Here is a 16,901-nt window from a genome sequence, read left to right as displayed (position 1 = left end):
TGAGATTTTGTGTGTGTGTGTGTGTGTGTGTGTGTGTGTGTGTGTGTGTGTGTGTGTGGGGATTACACTGGTTCTGACAGCATATTCAAAACCGCACTCGGTGCATGTAAAACCTGTCTGCCCCGCATGCCCCATAGACATGATACCTTTGTAATGCGTCTCATGCAGGCTATATCTCATGCCTTGATCCCATTCACAAAAAGTCATATGTCAAAGGTTCACTCAAATAGTTCTGCTTTTCACACACAGAACCACTTGAAGACATTGCTTTAGTCTTCTACACCAGAGTCTTTAGACTTGCTTGCCGAAAGACACCGATAACAGACATGTTGAGTTACCAACCGCAGCGGACTTGGTGTTCAGTGAGTATTGTCAGGAAATACACCCTTATTTTTGTCGTGGACTCTTGGCCCTGCTGGCCCGCACAAGTCTTATGTGTATAGTTGAACTGGATATTTATTTTTTCTAAGGACCCTGACTAGGTGGTACTGTTCAGACACAAGTTTGTTAGAAAATCCCTGCTGCTGACTGACGCGAATGTGTATTCATGCTGTTTGTTCACCACCTGTTGAGAACAATGGGAATAACATTGTGGCAAACATTTTATGTGAATGTGAGCGAGCCGTGGTGAGGTTCACCCTAAACAGCTCTATGTCGGTTATAGTTATGTCTACTTGTGTCAGTTTATTAACATATAAAGACCTGCTTAGGTGGAAATTACGCACATGCTTTTGTTTTGAATGGTTTTATTTTAAAATTGCTTCTCTTCCTATATATCAGTTGTGTCAGTATTAGTTCCTGCACTTCTACAGCTTGGTCTGCTCTGAATTTTGGATACATTTGTGATTTTAATGTACCCATTAGTTGGGCAGAATGGCTTCAGAATTGGTAACTCTCCAGTTTTATTCTCAGCTTCTTATTACAATTGGTAAGTGTTTTGGTTTTGTCTCTTCTAACATTTTTATGAAGTGTCACTTCATAACATGATTTAATTTTATTGTATACTAAATGTACTAAGGAGTGGTTCTTGTGCTGTTTTACCATCAATGTGGGGAAAAAAGGCTTGGTAGACTCTATAAGTACCTCATTGTGTGCACTGAAACCTAAACCATACATAGCTTACAACCCCCCAAGAACTACTGATGCCTGTCCCGTTAATCCTCTTCCCCATGGCACCTTGCATTTCTGCACTGGAGTGCTGACTGGCTCTGTTAAAGCCTGCATTTGGACCCAGAAATTTCTTGTATTGACTCATTGTCATTTCAAAAGCCCATCAGAATGCTACCTTTTACAGGGTTCATGGTATTAATGCTGGTGGCCTCTTCACCTGCTTGCTGTCAGGTTAAACAGTTGGCTGGGATTTTATTCCATTGCTGCCTCCTTGGTTCTGTTGGATCAGTTGATGAAGTAACATATTTATATAGAGGACTTTGCATGTGCTGCAAGTGTTTGCTGCTCTTTGGAATGTACTTGTAAATGTGATGTGTGTGTAAATCTGGTATACAGTGTGCGATCATGTTGTTTCCCTCCACGAATCCCCTCACCCCCATGGGAAAGGCAGTTTTGCTACCCTGGATGTTCAACCATCTTCTCTCTTTTTGTTTTTCCCCAACACCAGAGAAACTGGCCCAAGGTAAAGAGGAGAACGTACGATTACACCAGGTGTTGGACCAGACCCTGCAGGAACTAAACAATTTATAAAGAGCACGTGAGCCCTCCAAAAGAGTTGAGGAGAGAAGGCAAACCAAGAATAAAGCTTTACTGAAGGGCCTGTTCCTCACTGACACACATTTCACCCCCTGTCCCAATGTTAACATGTCTTGATGAAGGGAAAGTCCTTATTGTCCAATTTGTATGTGTAGTTGAATTTTGGGGAGTTTTTTTTCTTTTGCTCAAATGTGGTTGCGCCATGCCTGGTCTTCAGGGCTAAACAGAAGCGAAACTTTCGCACTCATGCTAATCACACAGTACAGACATGGAGCCCTTGAACTAGTCACCTTTGTGCCTATCACAGCATATGGGGTAGTTGATGCGTAGCAAGTTTGTACTTTGTGATTAGCATCTGGATTAGTCTTACCCTGTTTCATTCTTACTGTTGAAGGTTTCTCTCCCAGAGAGAGGGCACTTGTTCATTTTAAAAGTTGAAAGTTATACATTTCTGTTGACTGCGACGCTACCTTCCAACAAGCTTTGATGTGAACTTAAAACTATGAAGTCTGGGTCTTATTGTTCAGTTGTTTTGTCCATCTGTGTGTTGCTACAGCTGAAATCCATGAAAATTACACTACGATATTGCCTTAATTTGCTTTCCGATGCAACATAAATTTTGGTTTAGCTATTTAAAATGAGCTCTAAAAGTGCTGTGTTGCCAAGGTATCAAAGCTTGTTGAAAATGTATAAATGTCAGCTAAAGAAACAAGTGCAGTATTTTATAATTAACACCATTGTTTCTACTTAAAATTTTATTTGTAAGAATTTGAGAAAATGGTAGATGTTTTCTAATCTCAGATACCAGTGAAATGAAACTTTTTATGGAATGTACTAGAAATTGTTAGTGGGGAAAAGTTTCCTTGCCATCTTAAATATGTTCAAATGTTTTTGTTCTGTTCATTTTTTTTTTTTTTTTTGTTAATTAAACCTCATTGACGTAGGCAATTTGATTTTAATATGTCTTAACTGAAATGCCCTTTGGAATTCCCATGCCTCTGGTCCCTAGAGTACCTGGTAGTACCAAATATCTATACCTTAAGTAAAATTTGTTTTTGAACAAGAAAATTGTAGAAAACATTAATGTATTCCTTAAAGTTTTAAGTCAAAGCAATTTTTATCATAAACCATGTAAATGTCTCAAAGTTTATAATTTCCAATAAATATCCTGTTGCCCTCATACAGTATGTATCCTGTGCAATTTCTTCTGCAAGCTTTCTTCAAGTGATTTAAAGATAGAAGTCTTTTGTGTACATTTAATGTATTTTTTGCTGTGTGAGTATAATTTACTCCCTATAACGTGTGTGTGTGTGTGTGTGTATACACACACACACACCCCCACCCACCCACCTTACTAGGCTTCAATTCAGCAAGTGACATGTCTGGATCTACGAGAGGAAAGTCTGCATTAGTTTCAGTACAACATTACAGAGCAGAAAATAAGATATTGATACTGAACCCCTTTGGAGGACAATTAGGCAGTTGGTCTCCATTATACACTATTTACATTACTTTTCTCCAACACAAGAGAGAACGTCTTCACCCTGTACACTGCAAGCATGTAGATTGTATACAAGATACTGAAACGTTTTCTTAGTAACTACCTTTTTTCCAAGAAAATTTTTTTTATTACACTCGAGTCCCAGGACACTGGTTTGATCCCCGCTCAATCTGTATGGAATTTGCACGTTCTCCCCTTGTTTGGCCGAGTTTCCTCCATGTGCTCTGGTTTCCTCCAGCAGTTCAGGTGATTTGGTGACTCTACATTGCCCGTAGTGTATGAACGGATAAGAGCGTGTTTGTGTGTGAGTGCTACGATGGTGTGGCGTCCTGCCCAAGGTGCACGTCCCTCAGCCTTGCGCCCCGTGCTTCCGGGATAGGCTCCAGTTCATCGTGACCCTGATCAGGACAAACTTATTGAAACTGGATGGAGGGAATACCAGGCCTTTGCTGCAATAAAATACATGATTATGAAGTTTTACAATGCTTCAGAGTTTAACTACACATATAAAATAGTGCAACATGATTCTGAGTGAGGGGGCGCAGTGGATTGGACTGGGTCCTGCTCTCCGGTGGGTCTGGGGTTCGAATCCCACTTGAGGTACCTTGCGATGGACTGGCGTCCCATCCTGGGTGTGTCCCCTCCCCCTCCGGCCTTACGCCCTGAGTTGCCGGGTTAGGCTCCGGTTCCCCACGACCCAGTATGGGACACGCAGGTCAGAAAGTGTGTGTGTGTGATTCTGAGTGAGGATACCTATATTATGCTGCCGAAATGACTAACTCAATAGAAGTTGTGCTTCCTGTATTGCGGAAAGGCAGCTCATTTCTTACTGTATGTGTTGACAAACCTATGTCAACGTACAGCGCTTCTGCCCATGCGGGATACTGTGTTTTATGTCACTTTATAGCCATTGTGCTATCAGTTTTCAGGGCTGCTCGGTCATTCCAGTCAAGCAGTCAAGCGTGGGTTAGTCTACAGAAGACAACCTGGCTTACAACAGCAGCCTGGGCCATAATTACAGGACTGACTGTACCTGCCTGTATTCAGTGGCAAATAATTACAATATAGGTCCTTTAATCCTCATGGGCAACAATTCGTGCAGAGCTTTCTGCCTCTTTAATGTGTAACTTGAGTCGTGGAGTGGTTACAGTCTTGCCTTGCAGTTGAAGGGCCTAAGGCTGAATTCCTGCTCTGTCTTAAGCTGCATTGATACGGTAAAAATTACCTTGCTATAACCGGGTAAATAACTGTATGCAGTTTAGTGTGCAAACCTGCTACTGTGTGCCTTTGAAAAATGGTGTTCATTCGGACCACTGTTCTTTGCAGTGCAGTAATGTTGCCTCGACTGTGACCAAAGTGGACAATAATATGTAATAAATATTTATCAATTAGTCCTTCTGAACTTCATAAGGATCATTTTTTATCGTCTTTTGAAAAATAACATACATACATCGTGTCACCATATGATAATGCTGTTCCCGACACTACAAAATAGACTGAAGGGCCGGCTTGAAAACGCACACATTTGATTTGTCATATTGATCCAATCAGTGATTGATACAAATGTGAAGCGCGCAATGCTGCAGTGAACACTTATTATTAAAACGCCAGACCGGTTTAACATTTGGCAAAAAAAGCCATCTTTACACACCAAACTCTAAAATAGATAATTCATTACATATTAAATCTCAAATCAAATGTATTTTCGGGCACCACAGCCCGTGTTCGCACAAAGAAAACGTGTAAGACTATTTTTAAGTCTAATTTGGCTGCAAATTTTAAACGACCGATCATCATTCATCGTGGCTTTTCCAACTGTTTTTTCGAAACTTAAAGACAGAGAGAGAGGGGGTCGACAGGGTTGTTCAAAGGGCTTCCCTCACTTAGATATAAAATCTCAGCGCACGCACACACAATCTGTTCGCATGAAAAAGAAGAACTGTGGCGGCACCCCGAACAAGTCCAGAGAGGGCAGCGCGTCTGGAGCCCTGACTCTTTCCCGCGGAACCGCTGCAGCGACAATAAGAACACGTGTTGCGCGAGGCACGGCGGGCCCTTTAAGAAGCTCGCGAACGCGGGATATGACGTATCGAGGCGGTAAAACCCGGAAGGACACGAAACAAGTCGGCGCAAACAAAACGAGTGAACGAAAAATGGCGAGCGGTGCTGTGAAGGGGAACCTCGACACAAGTTCCTGAAATAACTGGAGGGGGACGGGGTCCTGAAACCGATGTATGGTTGGTTATAATTGAGAGCAAGTGGAAATGGGAACACAGGCGCCCAGGCCGGATGGACGGCGGTGATACAAATGGTCGCGGCAGCGTCCAGTTTTACGTGTAGAAAGAGTTGGGAGCGCCCTCGCGGATAATCATGTAAATTTATTTGTTGTACGGGTAAATGTAGTGGGTTTTTTTTTATTTATTTTTTTTTATTTTGTTCTTTTCGCACGGGGTTGCAGTACTACTAGCACCCGAACCCGACTGTGTGTGGAGGCGAGGCGAGAATTCCCTCTTTTCGGGAAACATTTCACTTTATTTTTCATAGTTGGCCGTTTTTTGGCGCGCACTGAGGAGCACGCAGCGATGCCCGTGGCCGTGTTCTTCGGGTGCGCCTTCATCGCCTTCGGGCCCGCGCTCGCGCTCTTTGTGTTCACGATCGCGCGGGAGCCGCTGCGCGTCATCATCCTCATCGCCGGGTCAGTGCGCGAGACGCCCCTCACTTCCCCCTCACTCACTCACGTTTACCAGAACCCTGCTCTCTCTCTCTCTCTGTGTAGCGTGTCTTCACAGTACAGTAAGCTTTACGGGTAGAGGTGTGGGCGGGTAACCTTAGCCTAAGCTGCAGGTTCGAGTCTCTCACCTCCTGCAGTATTCATCGGCAATAGATAGTGGTCAGGGTACTAACTTGTTGTCAAAAGTGTCGGTTTTGAAGGCGAATTTTAGTCTTGCTTTCCTATAGTATCTGTGTGTTCTCATTCTCAGCTCTGAGTTACATCACATGATTATTCATTTAGCTGACACTTTCTCCAAAGCGACTCTTACAATGTTAGTTACTAGTGTAGGGTTACAATTATTATAATCTTGCATTTTTTTTTTTTTAACCCACTTTACAGCTGGGTAATTTTACTGGAGCAATTTAGGGTAAGTGCCTTGCACAAGGCACTACAGCCAGAGGTGGGGATCAAACCTGTGACCTTTGGGTCCAAAGGCAGTAGCTCAAACCACTGCACTACCAGCTGTACTGTGTGGTTGTTTTTTTTTTTTTTTTCTTTTTTTTTTTTTCTTTCTTTCTTCTCCTTTTCTTTCTCTTCTTCTTCATGAGGGCAGTTCTCTTGTCAATGACTGGGTACTGAAAGTTTGTGAGTGAGTGCGCTCTCAACGCTTCACTGCCCAAATGTCACCTTCAGTTGGACTACTGGCATCACTTCTTGCATTCTTAGTAACTGCCTTTATTTAATGTCTTTCCCCATTATGAAGTCATCAGAAGTAAGACATGCTGTACAGGGGGATTGGTGACTTCTTAAAAAAAAAAATCCCCTGGTGTGTCAGTGAGTGAGTGACTGTGTTTCACTGGTGTATGGATGAGTAACTCATTGTAAGCAACCTTTGGTGGATAAGATGTGGGCTGATAATGCTACATAGTGTTCACTGGAAGTTGCTTTGGAGAACATTATATTTAGCATCTGCTAAATGAATAAATGTGAAGTAAAATTGTGGATATCAGAGTATGAGCTTTTTTGAAAGTTTTAAATATATTCCTTTTTAAGAACTTCAGGAAAATTAGTCTTTAATTCTGATATTGTTTTAGGTGGTTTAATTTTTGAGTTTTTTGCATCAAATGATCTAGGTGTGGAACCCACATCCAGCTGTTCTACACTGCTGTATAAATGGGTATATCGTTGCAAGCATCTTAACATTGTGCGTCACTTCAGGGAAACGCATTAGCCGAATAAATAAATGTAAATGTCGGCAAGGAAACTGAAAATCTGCTTGGTCTCCCGATGACTAGTCATGGTGATCTTCAGCTATTTCACAAGAAGTTGTTGCACTTCTTCCAGGCACTCTTGATTGCGACACAATGGGCATCTTTTGTAATCTGGATGGTTGACTTGGAAACGATTGTTCTTTTATCTTCGTTTTAATGGTTTTTTTACTAAAGAGAAAGATGAATTTTGTGTTTTTCTTCTTTTCAGGGCATTTTTCTGGCTGCTTTCACTGTTGCTCTCATCCCTCGTGTGGTTCATCGCAGTGAAAGCCAGCAACCCAGAGAACGTGTCATTGCAGAAGGGCCTGCTCATATTTGGGGCCGTGTTTTCTGTGGTTCTGCAGGAGGTCTTCCGCTTTGCGTACTACCGGCTGCTGAGGTCAGTTGTTCTTCGCACCCCAGGACAGCCCTGCGCGTTGTGGGGCAACAATGAACGTCAGTGGGTATTTGCTAGGTTTGAATGCTGGGGGAGTCTTGCTGCTGTAGGAGAACGCAATCACAACCAAACCCTGACACCCAATCACAATTTCAGAGAAAGTCCTCAATAAGGGGGGGGGGGGGTGTGTTTAATGACCAGAACTTTTGGCTGGCGCCACACTCTTCAAAAACGGCCAAGCAGCGCTTTCTTTCCCATACTGCTTATTGGGAAATATCAGTTTGTCAAACATTTGAATTTTGCCCCCTCAGTTCATCAGCTGGTGAGCTTTCTGTCATCCATCATGTGAAACTACTATTTTTGCCACTACTGTGCTGGTGTTGATGAGGATAAGTTTACAACAGTATAAGCACTTTGTGTCCTGAAGTGTAATGCACTCAGGTACCATTTCCGTAAGTGTTACATGAACTGTTCCGTCTTGCTCTTGGTTTTGCCTTTTTACTGTTGTCAGTGCATTTATTCCTTCTAGATACCGTTTACTGCTGGAAAGTGGCTAGTGATAGAGGATCGTTGGTTCCATTTGTTAATGAATAACTTGTGAATGGCAACATGGGTAGTTGGACCACCTCAAAGCAGTAGGACAACTTAATTCAACTTGGAGCAGAAGTATAGTTTCTATATGTCCTTTCACTAGAAACCTGTGTGTGTGTTATTTTGAGCAAACGGTATAGTTAATTGGGTTACAGCTTTGACTGACACTTCCTTCAGCTTCATGGTAGGCAGATCCACAGGTAAAATTTCTTTCACAGCATGTAATGTAGTCATGCTGTGTGAAGTTTTTTTTAAATTCAGGTTTCATTAGAGCTAAACTGTCCCTGTGTTTAAGAAATGTCTCTTATTCTGCTTGCACCAGTCTTAAGCTTGATACTTAGTGATTTTTTTTTTTTTTTTTTTTTTTTTTTTTTTTTCCTTCCTTCCTTCCACCCTCTCTCCTTTCTTTCACTTTTCCCTCAGGAAAGCCAATGAAGGACTAGCAGCCATCAGTGAGGAGAACCTGTCCCCCATCTCTGTCCAGCAGATGGCTTACGGTACTTTTTTCCTGTGTTTACAAAAAAACATTACAATATTATTTAGCAAAACAGTTCCTCCTATAAAGGTGCCATAGAAACAGATAATCCACACTTGCTTTCACCCATTGTTCTCACCAACTTGATCCCGGTGTATTTTTCTGCAGTCAAAATATTTAGCAGATTCACACATTTATGGTACCTGTCTATGTAACAATGCACCATTGTTAAATAATGTTATAAAACTGCATTTTTACATTTGTGCTTAATACCCCCACAATGGCGGCAGTAGAAGGTCTCCTGCTAAGCTCTGACGGAGCATTAACCTTAATTTGGTACCTGGATGTGATCTTAACTGGACCTGCCTTTCCCATTTAATTTCATGGAACCTTTTAATGTAATACACATATCAAAGTGACCTGTTTTGATTTATATGCGTTATTAAAATAATTTTTTTTGAATGTACATATACACATACAACCATTTACACTGCTAGGGATATACCACAGTCATGATTTCTTTCTGTATTTGCCACCAAGTTTTCTAAACCTCTTAAATATATGAGAATAGTAAATGAACCCTTTGAATTCTGTGAATATGATATCGTGTAATAACCTTTAATTTTTGTACAGGCCTCCTGCTTGGCTGTGAGAGGCTTTTTTTTTTTTTTTTTTTAAGAAAAAAACTCAATACACATGGTAATTGTTTTTGGTAGCTGGCTTTCTTTTATTTTGACAGACTTGTGGGAGTTCTTTGTTTTTAACCTCCTCAGTACACAAGAGTGCTTTTGCTGCCTCACCAGTCAGATCTGTGTGTGTTTCTTCCCATGTGAGGCTTTCCCCTCCTGTCCAGACTCCTTTGTACTCAGATGGAGGTTCTGCTGTCGGCTTCCTTCGCAACCGTTGTGTGTATGTGAGGTGTGAACTCAGCTTGTGCTGAGACAGCTGTGGTGTGCCGTTTCCTGCTGCCATAATGGGTGTTGTGCTCAGCACACATGGTGAAGTTGATTCCATTATAGCCTGGTGAGGACATTAAGTGTAAGTCCTTATGTTGTGTAAATGCATGGAGCTGTTCATACAGCAGGATGATGATGATGATGGCTATGTTTTTGCATATTTGTGCATTAATGATTGGTTAATGGTAAGTAGCTGTCTAGAATTAGAAACAGCTAGGCTTGTTATTTCCTCTGCCACTTTTAGCAGCTAACCACTGCTATTTACAGTGAGGACACTGAAACTACACTCAGTATTAACAAAGATAGTCATTGCAATCATTTTATCAGCGCTTCCTCCTCCTGGGTTGCCTTTTGTTTTTCTGACTCTGGATTGTAAGTGTTGAAAAATTTATTTAAAAAAAAAAAAATCCATAAACTTTCCCCTCTTTTGTGAGAGGCCACCAGACAGCTGTAAACTTTTAGAACTTTACAGAACAGATGTAAACCAAAACACATCATTGTGTATCTTTAAACATCTGCCATTTGAATTGTATTTTTGCTGTATGTCTTTAATTCCTGGAATGTGCAGCAGTCAGACTGTTTACTCAGCTAAGGGCACGGCAAGAGGAGGAACAGATTCCAGCGTTATGTGTTTAAGGCAGGCGCGGTAGATTGCGATGACATGTGAGCACACGCCGACACAGAGGAACAGGCGTAGGACAATGCATAGTGAAAGTTTTATTGCCCATACAGATTCCCGTCACCCCGTAGGTGAGGTCTCTGCTGGAACTGTTAAAGGAAACTGTGGAGTCAGTGTGTGACTCTAGCTTGCTCTGCATTCAAGACCTCTCCCATGTCTGAGTTTCATTCTGGGCTCTCAGAATTCCACCATGTTCAGCTGAGTAAGATTTTTAGTCTCTCTGTGCTTGAAAGAAATGTGATGCTCAGGAGAACAAAATGATCAATCTTTGATCTGCTGTATTTAACAGAATCTTAAGTGAACAACTCTTTAGTCAAGAGCTTTAGAGCCCTTCTCAGTGCAACTGTTTGGCGGAGCACATTCAACGACAGCGGCTAAGTCCAGAGAAGCAGGACAAGTAACATTTCCAGTTGTTCTACTAATGCTTTCCAATGAAGGAACAGGTTCGAACAGGTCTCTGTCCTTGTTGACACATAATACGCTTTCTCAGCTACTGTAAGTCAGTTATTTTCACTTGTCTTCATGCTATGGAGGGTTTTACCTTATCGATACTGCCTTGTCTTTCTCTGCAGTTGCTGGACTTGGCTTTGGCATTATGAGTGGCGCTTTCTCCATGATCAACATTCTGTCGGACTCCCTAGGCCCAGGCACGGTGGGCATCTACGGAGACTCGCAGTATTACTTCATCACCTCAGGTGGCTCTCTATCCATCCCTTTTCCACTCAGTTATTGGTAGCAAATGTGGAGTGAAAGGACAACGTTTCTTTGTTTAACCTCTTTTATTCACCGAATTGCCTGGTTAGGGTGTCATCTACAGCCAAATACTTGCCAGTGAGCAGGGAAATTAATTCATCCTTTCAGTTAAATAAGTGTAACATGTTAACTTTACCTTTTAAGATGTATTTAAAGGAAGAAGTACCAGGAAGCATACATTTGCAAGTCTGCTTGGTATTTTTTCTGTTATATTTGAGGATTGTGATTTGCTTAGTTGAAGATTGCAAATTCACTATTTTCTATACCAGGCCTTGGGGGGGGGGGGGGGGGGGGGATGTGTATTTAGGTATGCGGAATATTTCGCACAATTTTGTGTAATTATTTGTAACCATACAAAGCATGTTTTGTTCATTCTAGTCCTTGTCCAGCTAATGGTTTTTTTTTTTTTTTTGGGGAAAATGCTGAGCTTTTCAGTTGGGGTTATTCACCCACCAGCAATGTGCCATGACCTCTATAACCACTATTGCATCTCTAGCCTTCATGACCATGGCGATGACGTTGCTGCACACCTTCTGGGGCGTGGTGTTCTTTGACGGCTGTGAGAAGAGGCGCTGGTGGGTGATTGCTGCCGTGGCGGCACTGCACCTGCTTGTGTCAGGACTGGTGAGTAGCCCCCCCACCCACGGTTCACGTCACTCTGGCTCACGCCTCCGCAAATGCAGGTACAGAGTGCAGCCATAATGGGACATTCTTGTGTGTATATACATCTAATGATGGGGAATATTTCATGGCAAAGGAGTGTGCTGCTTATCACAAAAGTTATATATTTAACTGAGGAGGAATGCTTCTCCCAACCCCCCATCCCCTCTTGTATTATAAAAGCATGAATTAAAGGAAAGCCAAGCAGAATGACATTTTATCTTTTAATGTCAAGCGCTGCCTTTTTTACAATGATTTGTTTCCTCTTTAAATGTACACCTCCACATTCAAATATTATCCAGTTCCTTGGCAGTCTGTCATACCCTAAGGTGGCCACAAGGGGGCAGTCACTTTGTAATGTGCGCACACACTCAGTACTGTGCTGCTTTGGACAGATAAATAATGAAATTATCTGGTCTATTAATTTCATGCCTTCTGTCAGAATGATGCATTCACATACAGACAAATCCCCAGTGAAAAGAGGTGAAAAAATATTTATTCCTTCATTAGTCAGGGTGAGTGGGAACAGGCCCTGTTGTTAACTGGTGGCCAGTCCAGTCATTGCTGACCACTTTTTTTTTTTTTTTCTCCTCTCTTCTCTCTCCTTCTCCCCCTGCAGTCTTTCCTAAACCCCAGCTATGAGGGCAGCCTGCCCCCTGCCTATGTGATCATGGTGCTGATGGCTGCGTGGGCCTTCTTCAGCTCCGGAGGGTCTTTACAGACCCTGACACAAGTCTGGATGTGTGAGTCTCCTTTCTTTCAATTCTGCTCTACTCAGGCACCACACCCATACTGCACAAGTGTCAAGGTGTTGCCATTCTATGGAATTGAGGAATTTATTTTCTTCCACAGTTTTGCTTCTAATTCAAAGCTTTTTATTCCATGTTTATTTACTTTAATAAATTCTATTACTACATGGCTCTCTTCCCAGCAAAGTTACCTTTGTGTATAACTTAAATATCATATGCCATTTACAACCGTGACAAAATTCAGTCAGGCTGTGCAATTGTGATGCTACTGCATATGTGTCTTTGGATTGTGGGAGCAAACCCAGATGTAAACTCCACACAGACTGAGCAGGGATCGAATTTGCATTCTTTTGCACCACCTGGGCACTGTGAGACAGCAGTGGTTTTATGTGCACCTAACATATGATCTGTCAAGTGCTAGAAGTAGACACCTTTAAGGTGCATGACTAATTACAAGTGGCATCAGTAAAAAATCAGATGGAGACATAAAATAAAAGCAGGAGAAGCAGAGAGGAAAGAAGGTAATGCTCAACCAAAGTCCAAGGCCGACTCCTCAAGACGTATCGTTTCACTGATTGTACTGAATACAGTACTTAAACAAATCTTTAATGATCTGTTCATTAGTTTGAACATTTACCTTTTATTTATGCCTTTACTTGCTGTTTATCCTACATGCATTACTAACCTCATGTATTAACCATTTAGGTGCCATCTTTGTCCAAAGCAATTTACAACACTAGAAATGCAATTTTTACAATGATTTACCCATTTAAATACTAATTCAAGGTAAGAATGTTATTCAAGCCTGCTGTAGCAGGAGTGGGGATTCATTCCAGGAGTCTCCAGGTTGCCTTTCAACCGCATATGTGAATCGGCCCTCTGTCTGCGTCTGTCTCACTTTCCTTTGTCAGGGATAAACTGATCCTGTGAAATCTTTACAGAAGAGTCGATTTATTTCCTTGAAATATGAGTGAGAAAGTTTGGACAGTTTTCTGCTTTGTCACAGAGGTAATTGCCAAAGTGTGTGATGAAAGGCACTGTGAATCATGTGTAAATCATGAACTCCCACTCAAGTGCATGAGTGTGTGGGACAGGAAGTGGTGTAATGCTGATGGGAGCCACTCCAGTGTGGGCTTGGTGCATTCTTGGGAAGTCTGAAATTAGTTCCTCCGTACGGTGCCCTGAGCTCGCAAATGTGAGCTTCCTGTGTCCATGTGGTGTAGGATCCCTGGTGGTTTGACTGCATCTCCTCTCTCCCCCCCCACAGGTAAAAAAAATGGTGTGGATTCCTCCTAACCGGTGTCCTGAGTTTCACTGACTTTGATCCTCCTGAGAGAGGGGAACAGGTATATCTATCTTTGTGTTGCTGCAGTGCTGGGTGGGGTCAAGCAAAAGCAGACCTGCAGTGGAGGAAACACTTTAAAAGGTACCCCCCCCCCCCCCCCCTGCAGGTGACATGAACTGACAGGTGACTTGGTGGCAGTGCTGCTCACAGATTTTTCTGGGAGAGGAACTGCAGGGACATTCCTTAACTGCACAACATGTTCGTAGTCTGTTTTTTGTTCTGTATTCCTTCTCGTAAACACAATCATGCACACTGAAGACCTGCAGTGTGTGTGAGAGAGAGAGGGCGATCTGTTGAGCTCTAGGGATCAAGGTTTCTTTTCCTTTCCTTTTGCTGTTAGATTGAGTAAATTTATATTTTATATTTGTTATTGCCCTTACGCAGTTTTATTTTTTAAATTGATTTTCATTTCTAATAAAAAGTAAGGAAGATTAGCAAAGTGAGATGCTGGCGAAGGAACATGGTTTTCTCTCCACTTGACCTGTACAGTAAAGCTGTCGAAAGGGCTGCTGGTCCTTTATGGAGCAGGAGACGGCAGATTACCAAAACCTGGGCCTATTTTGAAGGGGGGGGGGACTATCCAATCCTGAGGATCTGAGCTTTAGCCAAATTGTGATTTGCATGCTGGTGACTGTTTTGGGTCACTTGTGAAAAAGTGTTTGACTTGCAATTAGTGCACTGGGGAGAACGCCAGAACATTCCCTTTTCTCCGTCTTTCATTTTATCTCAGCTGTAAGGTGTGTAGTTTTCAGGATTTTCTTTGGCTACATTCTGCTCCAGAAACCCAGTGATGTAACGGAGGTACCAAGTCTGACTGTCTGTGGCCCAGATACATTTTTGGCTCAAGACTGGTATGGGGGGTCGGGGTTAAAGGAGTACCTCTGTCTGAATGTGAGACTGAACTTTTAAATTGCAAAGTTGTGATTGTGCACAAGATTTTTTTTCATTTCACTCTTCATGTACGGTTTCTCTGGCAACTGACAGACTAACATGTCAACTGATATACCAGCTCTGTTCTCCTCTGGTATAAGGTTTCCTATGCACATCTGATTTGTGAGATTATACTGAAATATTGAGGCATACACTTTGCATAGTTGTTTTTTCTCCTCTGTTAAATGTCTGAAGATTCTCATTGATGTGTGACAACCCTTGGCCTTGTTTTTAAACATGGGCTTTGTTTGAATGATTGAATCGCAGTGCTGTGTAATAAAACAGCTGTGCTTGAAATCCAAAATGTCATTGCACTATGCTTTTCCATGACAGGCTTTGGTCTTGGTCTCATTTAGTTGACCCGGTGGTGCTTTCTCCATCAATGATGTAGCGGTACAATCGGCGGCTCCCTTGGCTGCTGTTGAACTTTATTCCCTTCTAGCCAAAGAGATTCACACTACAGCATATTGTTGAATATCTGTACAAATAGCTTCATGCTGCAGTATTGACCCAGGTACACTTGGTATTGACTTCATATGCCAATTTTATGTAGAGCGCAAGCTGACAGAACGGCAGTTGGGTCTCTTTAAAGCATTGCAAGTTGTAGGTGTCTTCCCTCTCACCCACCACCCCACGTATGGAGAAAAAACCCTTTTGCGTTCTTGGCTCATTTACCAGAATGTTGCCATTAAGGTCACATGACTTTAGGGCCCTGTGACCTGCCTGGTTTTGATTCTTTGGGGACCAGCTGACCTGATCTCTCCCTGGATGCACAAGACTCCAAAATGGCTTGAGGCCCTTTTACAGAGGAAGCTCCAGCTGGCTCTGTGTCCCTATAAGGTAAACTTGCTCATTCCTTCCAGATGAATAACGGCTACTCTCAAACCGTTGGGCACAGAAAGTGGATATGGGGAGCAGTCGTCATCCCATTAATGGTCTTGCTTGTGAAATCTTTTTTCCTTTTTAAATATCAAAAGGAGACAGATGATTGCTGTGAAAACATGAGTCGCAAAGGTTTTGTGTGTTTTTCTTAACCCTTAAATGCCAGTCCCACACTTGGAGGTTTCAATTTTCGAACAAGGTTTTTGGCTTGGCAGTGTGGACTTGCAGGCAGCGCAGCTCTTTCAAGTAGCTGTACTCCTGATCAATAAACGACCCCGTTTCTTAAAAGCTCAGGAATGTGTTGTTCATTGAGCGAGACTGAAGACCAGGTTGGTTGCAGAGCCAAGGACCCATCTTGGATCAGAAGGCATGGTGTTTCCGAGACTCCGTTACCAGGCACAGGCTGATAGGAAGGCCACAGCCCAGCTGACATTAACAGTCAGATTGTTGCGCAAATGTTCGAGTACCATTGTATTGTGAAAGTACCACACAATAGGAGTTGAGCACTGTGACAATATTTGGTTTCACCTTGAGATTGTTCTTATCAGACGAGGGTAGCTGAGGCCCTTGCCGGGAGTTTCTGGTGGGGTTGTTTGGTCCAGTTTCAAAGGAACCGGTGTCCTTCCCTGGCAGCGTGTCAATGGCAAGAGTCTGACCAAGAGACTGTCCACTGAAGGGAACAGTGTGCAGTGAGCTTCTTTTTTTTTCGTCTCTCAGCTGGGTCAAAGTGAATCCTTCCAAACAGTAACTATTTGTGCTTCATTCCCAGTATTTTTTTTTAATACAAGTTGATCAGTTCTGCTTTGCAATACAGTCTACCAAACTATGAATATGTAATGAACAATTTTCCACTTCCATTTTTTTTCCCCCCTCAGCTTGTTGTTTCTACATACAGTATGCAAATATGAGACATCAGGCTTGAGGCTAAAGATACCTGTACAGTTTGTTTTATAATCATCTCTGTAGTAACTGGTGCTCTTACTGGTTTTGATTTGATTTTAAAAATCATGTAAAAATAATAAAATGCTTCTGAACTTCATGTACATAGTTTGTAAAAACTGTGCCAAACTTGGGTGTAAGGTCCATTTCACAAAGTTGCAGCATTTTGTATTGATTAAAGCCACCTTGTATCATTAATCGGGTTTTTCTGTTTATTGCTGAATACAGTGTGTGTTAAAATTTCCATGTCTGTATTGTCCATACATTGGCCTTCCGTTCACTGAATTAGTGGGGCCCATAGATGCAATTTCCCAAATACCCCATCGCTCTGGGGCATTTGGGAAACTGGATCTATGCATCATCAATCCTTCTGC

The 16,901-nt window shown here is 42.3% G+C and overlaps 2 protein-coding genes across 5 annotated transcripts in view; both read left to right on the top strand.

The window, feature by feature from the left end:
• The window catches only part of tpm2 (tropomyosin 2 (beta)), a 28,899-nt gene extending 26,010 nt beyond the window's left edge, over window positions 1–2,889 (top strand). For all 4 annotated transcript variants that reach the window (XM_018744778.2, XM_018744780.2, XM_018744783.2 and 1 more), the window contains one exon: window positions 1,619–2,889. In XM_018744778.2, coding sequence (XP_018600294.1) covers window positions 1,619–1,701 — 83 coding nt within the window. In that variant the 3' untranslated portion in view covers window positions 1,702–2,889. The remainder of the gene's footprint in view (window positions 1–1,618) is intronic.
• A 2,422-nt stretch (window positions 2,890–5,311) lies between these two features.
• On the top strand, window positions 5,312–13,870 carry LOC108929942 (gamma-secretase subunit Aph-1b-like). Its single transcript, XM_029253023.1, has 7 exons — window positions 5,312–5,903; window positions 7,401–7,571; window positions 8,583–8,656; window positions 10,842–10,964; window positions 11,519–11,646; window positions 12,302–12,425; window positions 13,699–13,870. Exons 1-7 carry the CDS (start codon window positions 5,791–5,793, stop codon window positions 13,725–13,727), a joined length of 762 nt encoding a protein of 253 aa, XP_029108856.1. The 5' UTR covers window positions 5,312–5,790; the 3' UTR covers window positions 13,728–13,870.
• Window positions 13,871–16,901: the final 3,031 nt, after the last annotated feature.

Source organism: Scleropages formosus, chromosome 6 (assembly GCF_900964775.1).
Source record: "Scleropages formosus chromosome 6, fSclFor1.1, whole genome shotgun sequence".
NCBI lineage: Eukaryota > Metazoa > Chordata > Actinopteri > Osteoglossiformes > Osteoglossidae > Scleropages > Scleropages formosus.
Note: the sequence above shows the minus strand (reverse complement) of the source record. Positions and strands in the feature narration are given on the sequence as shown.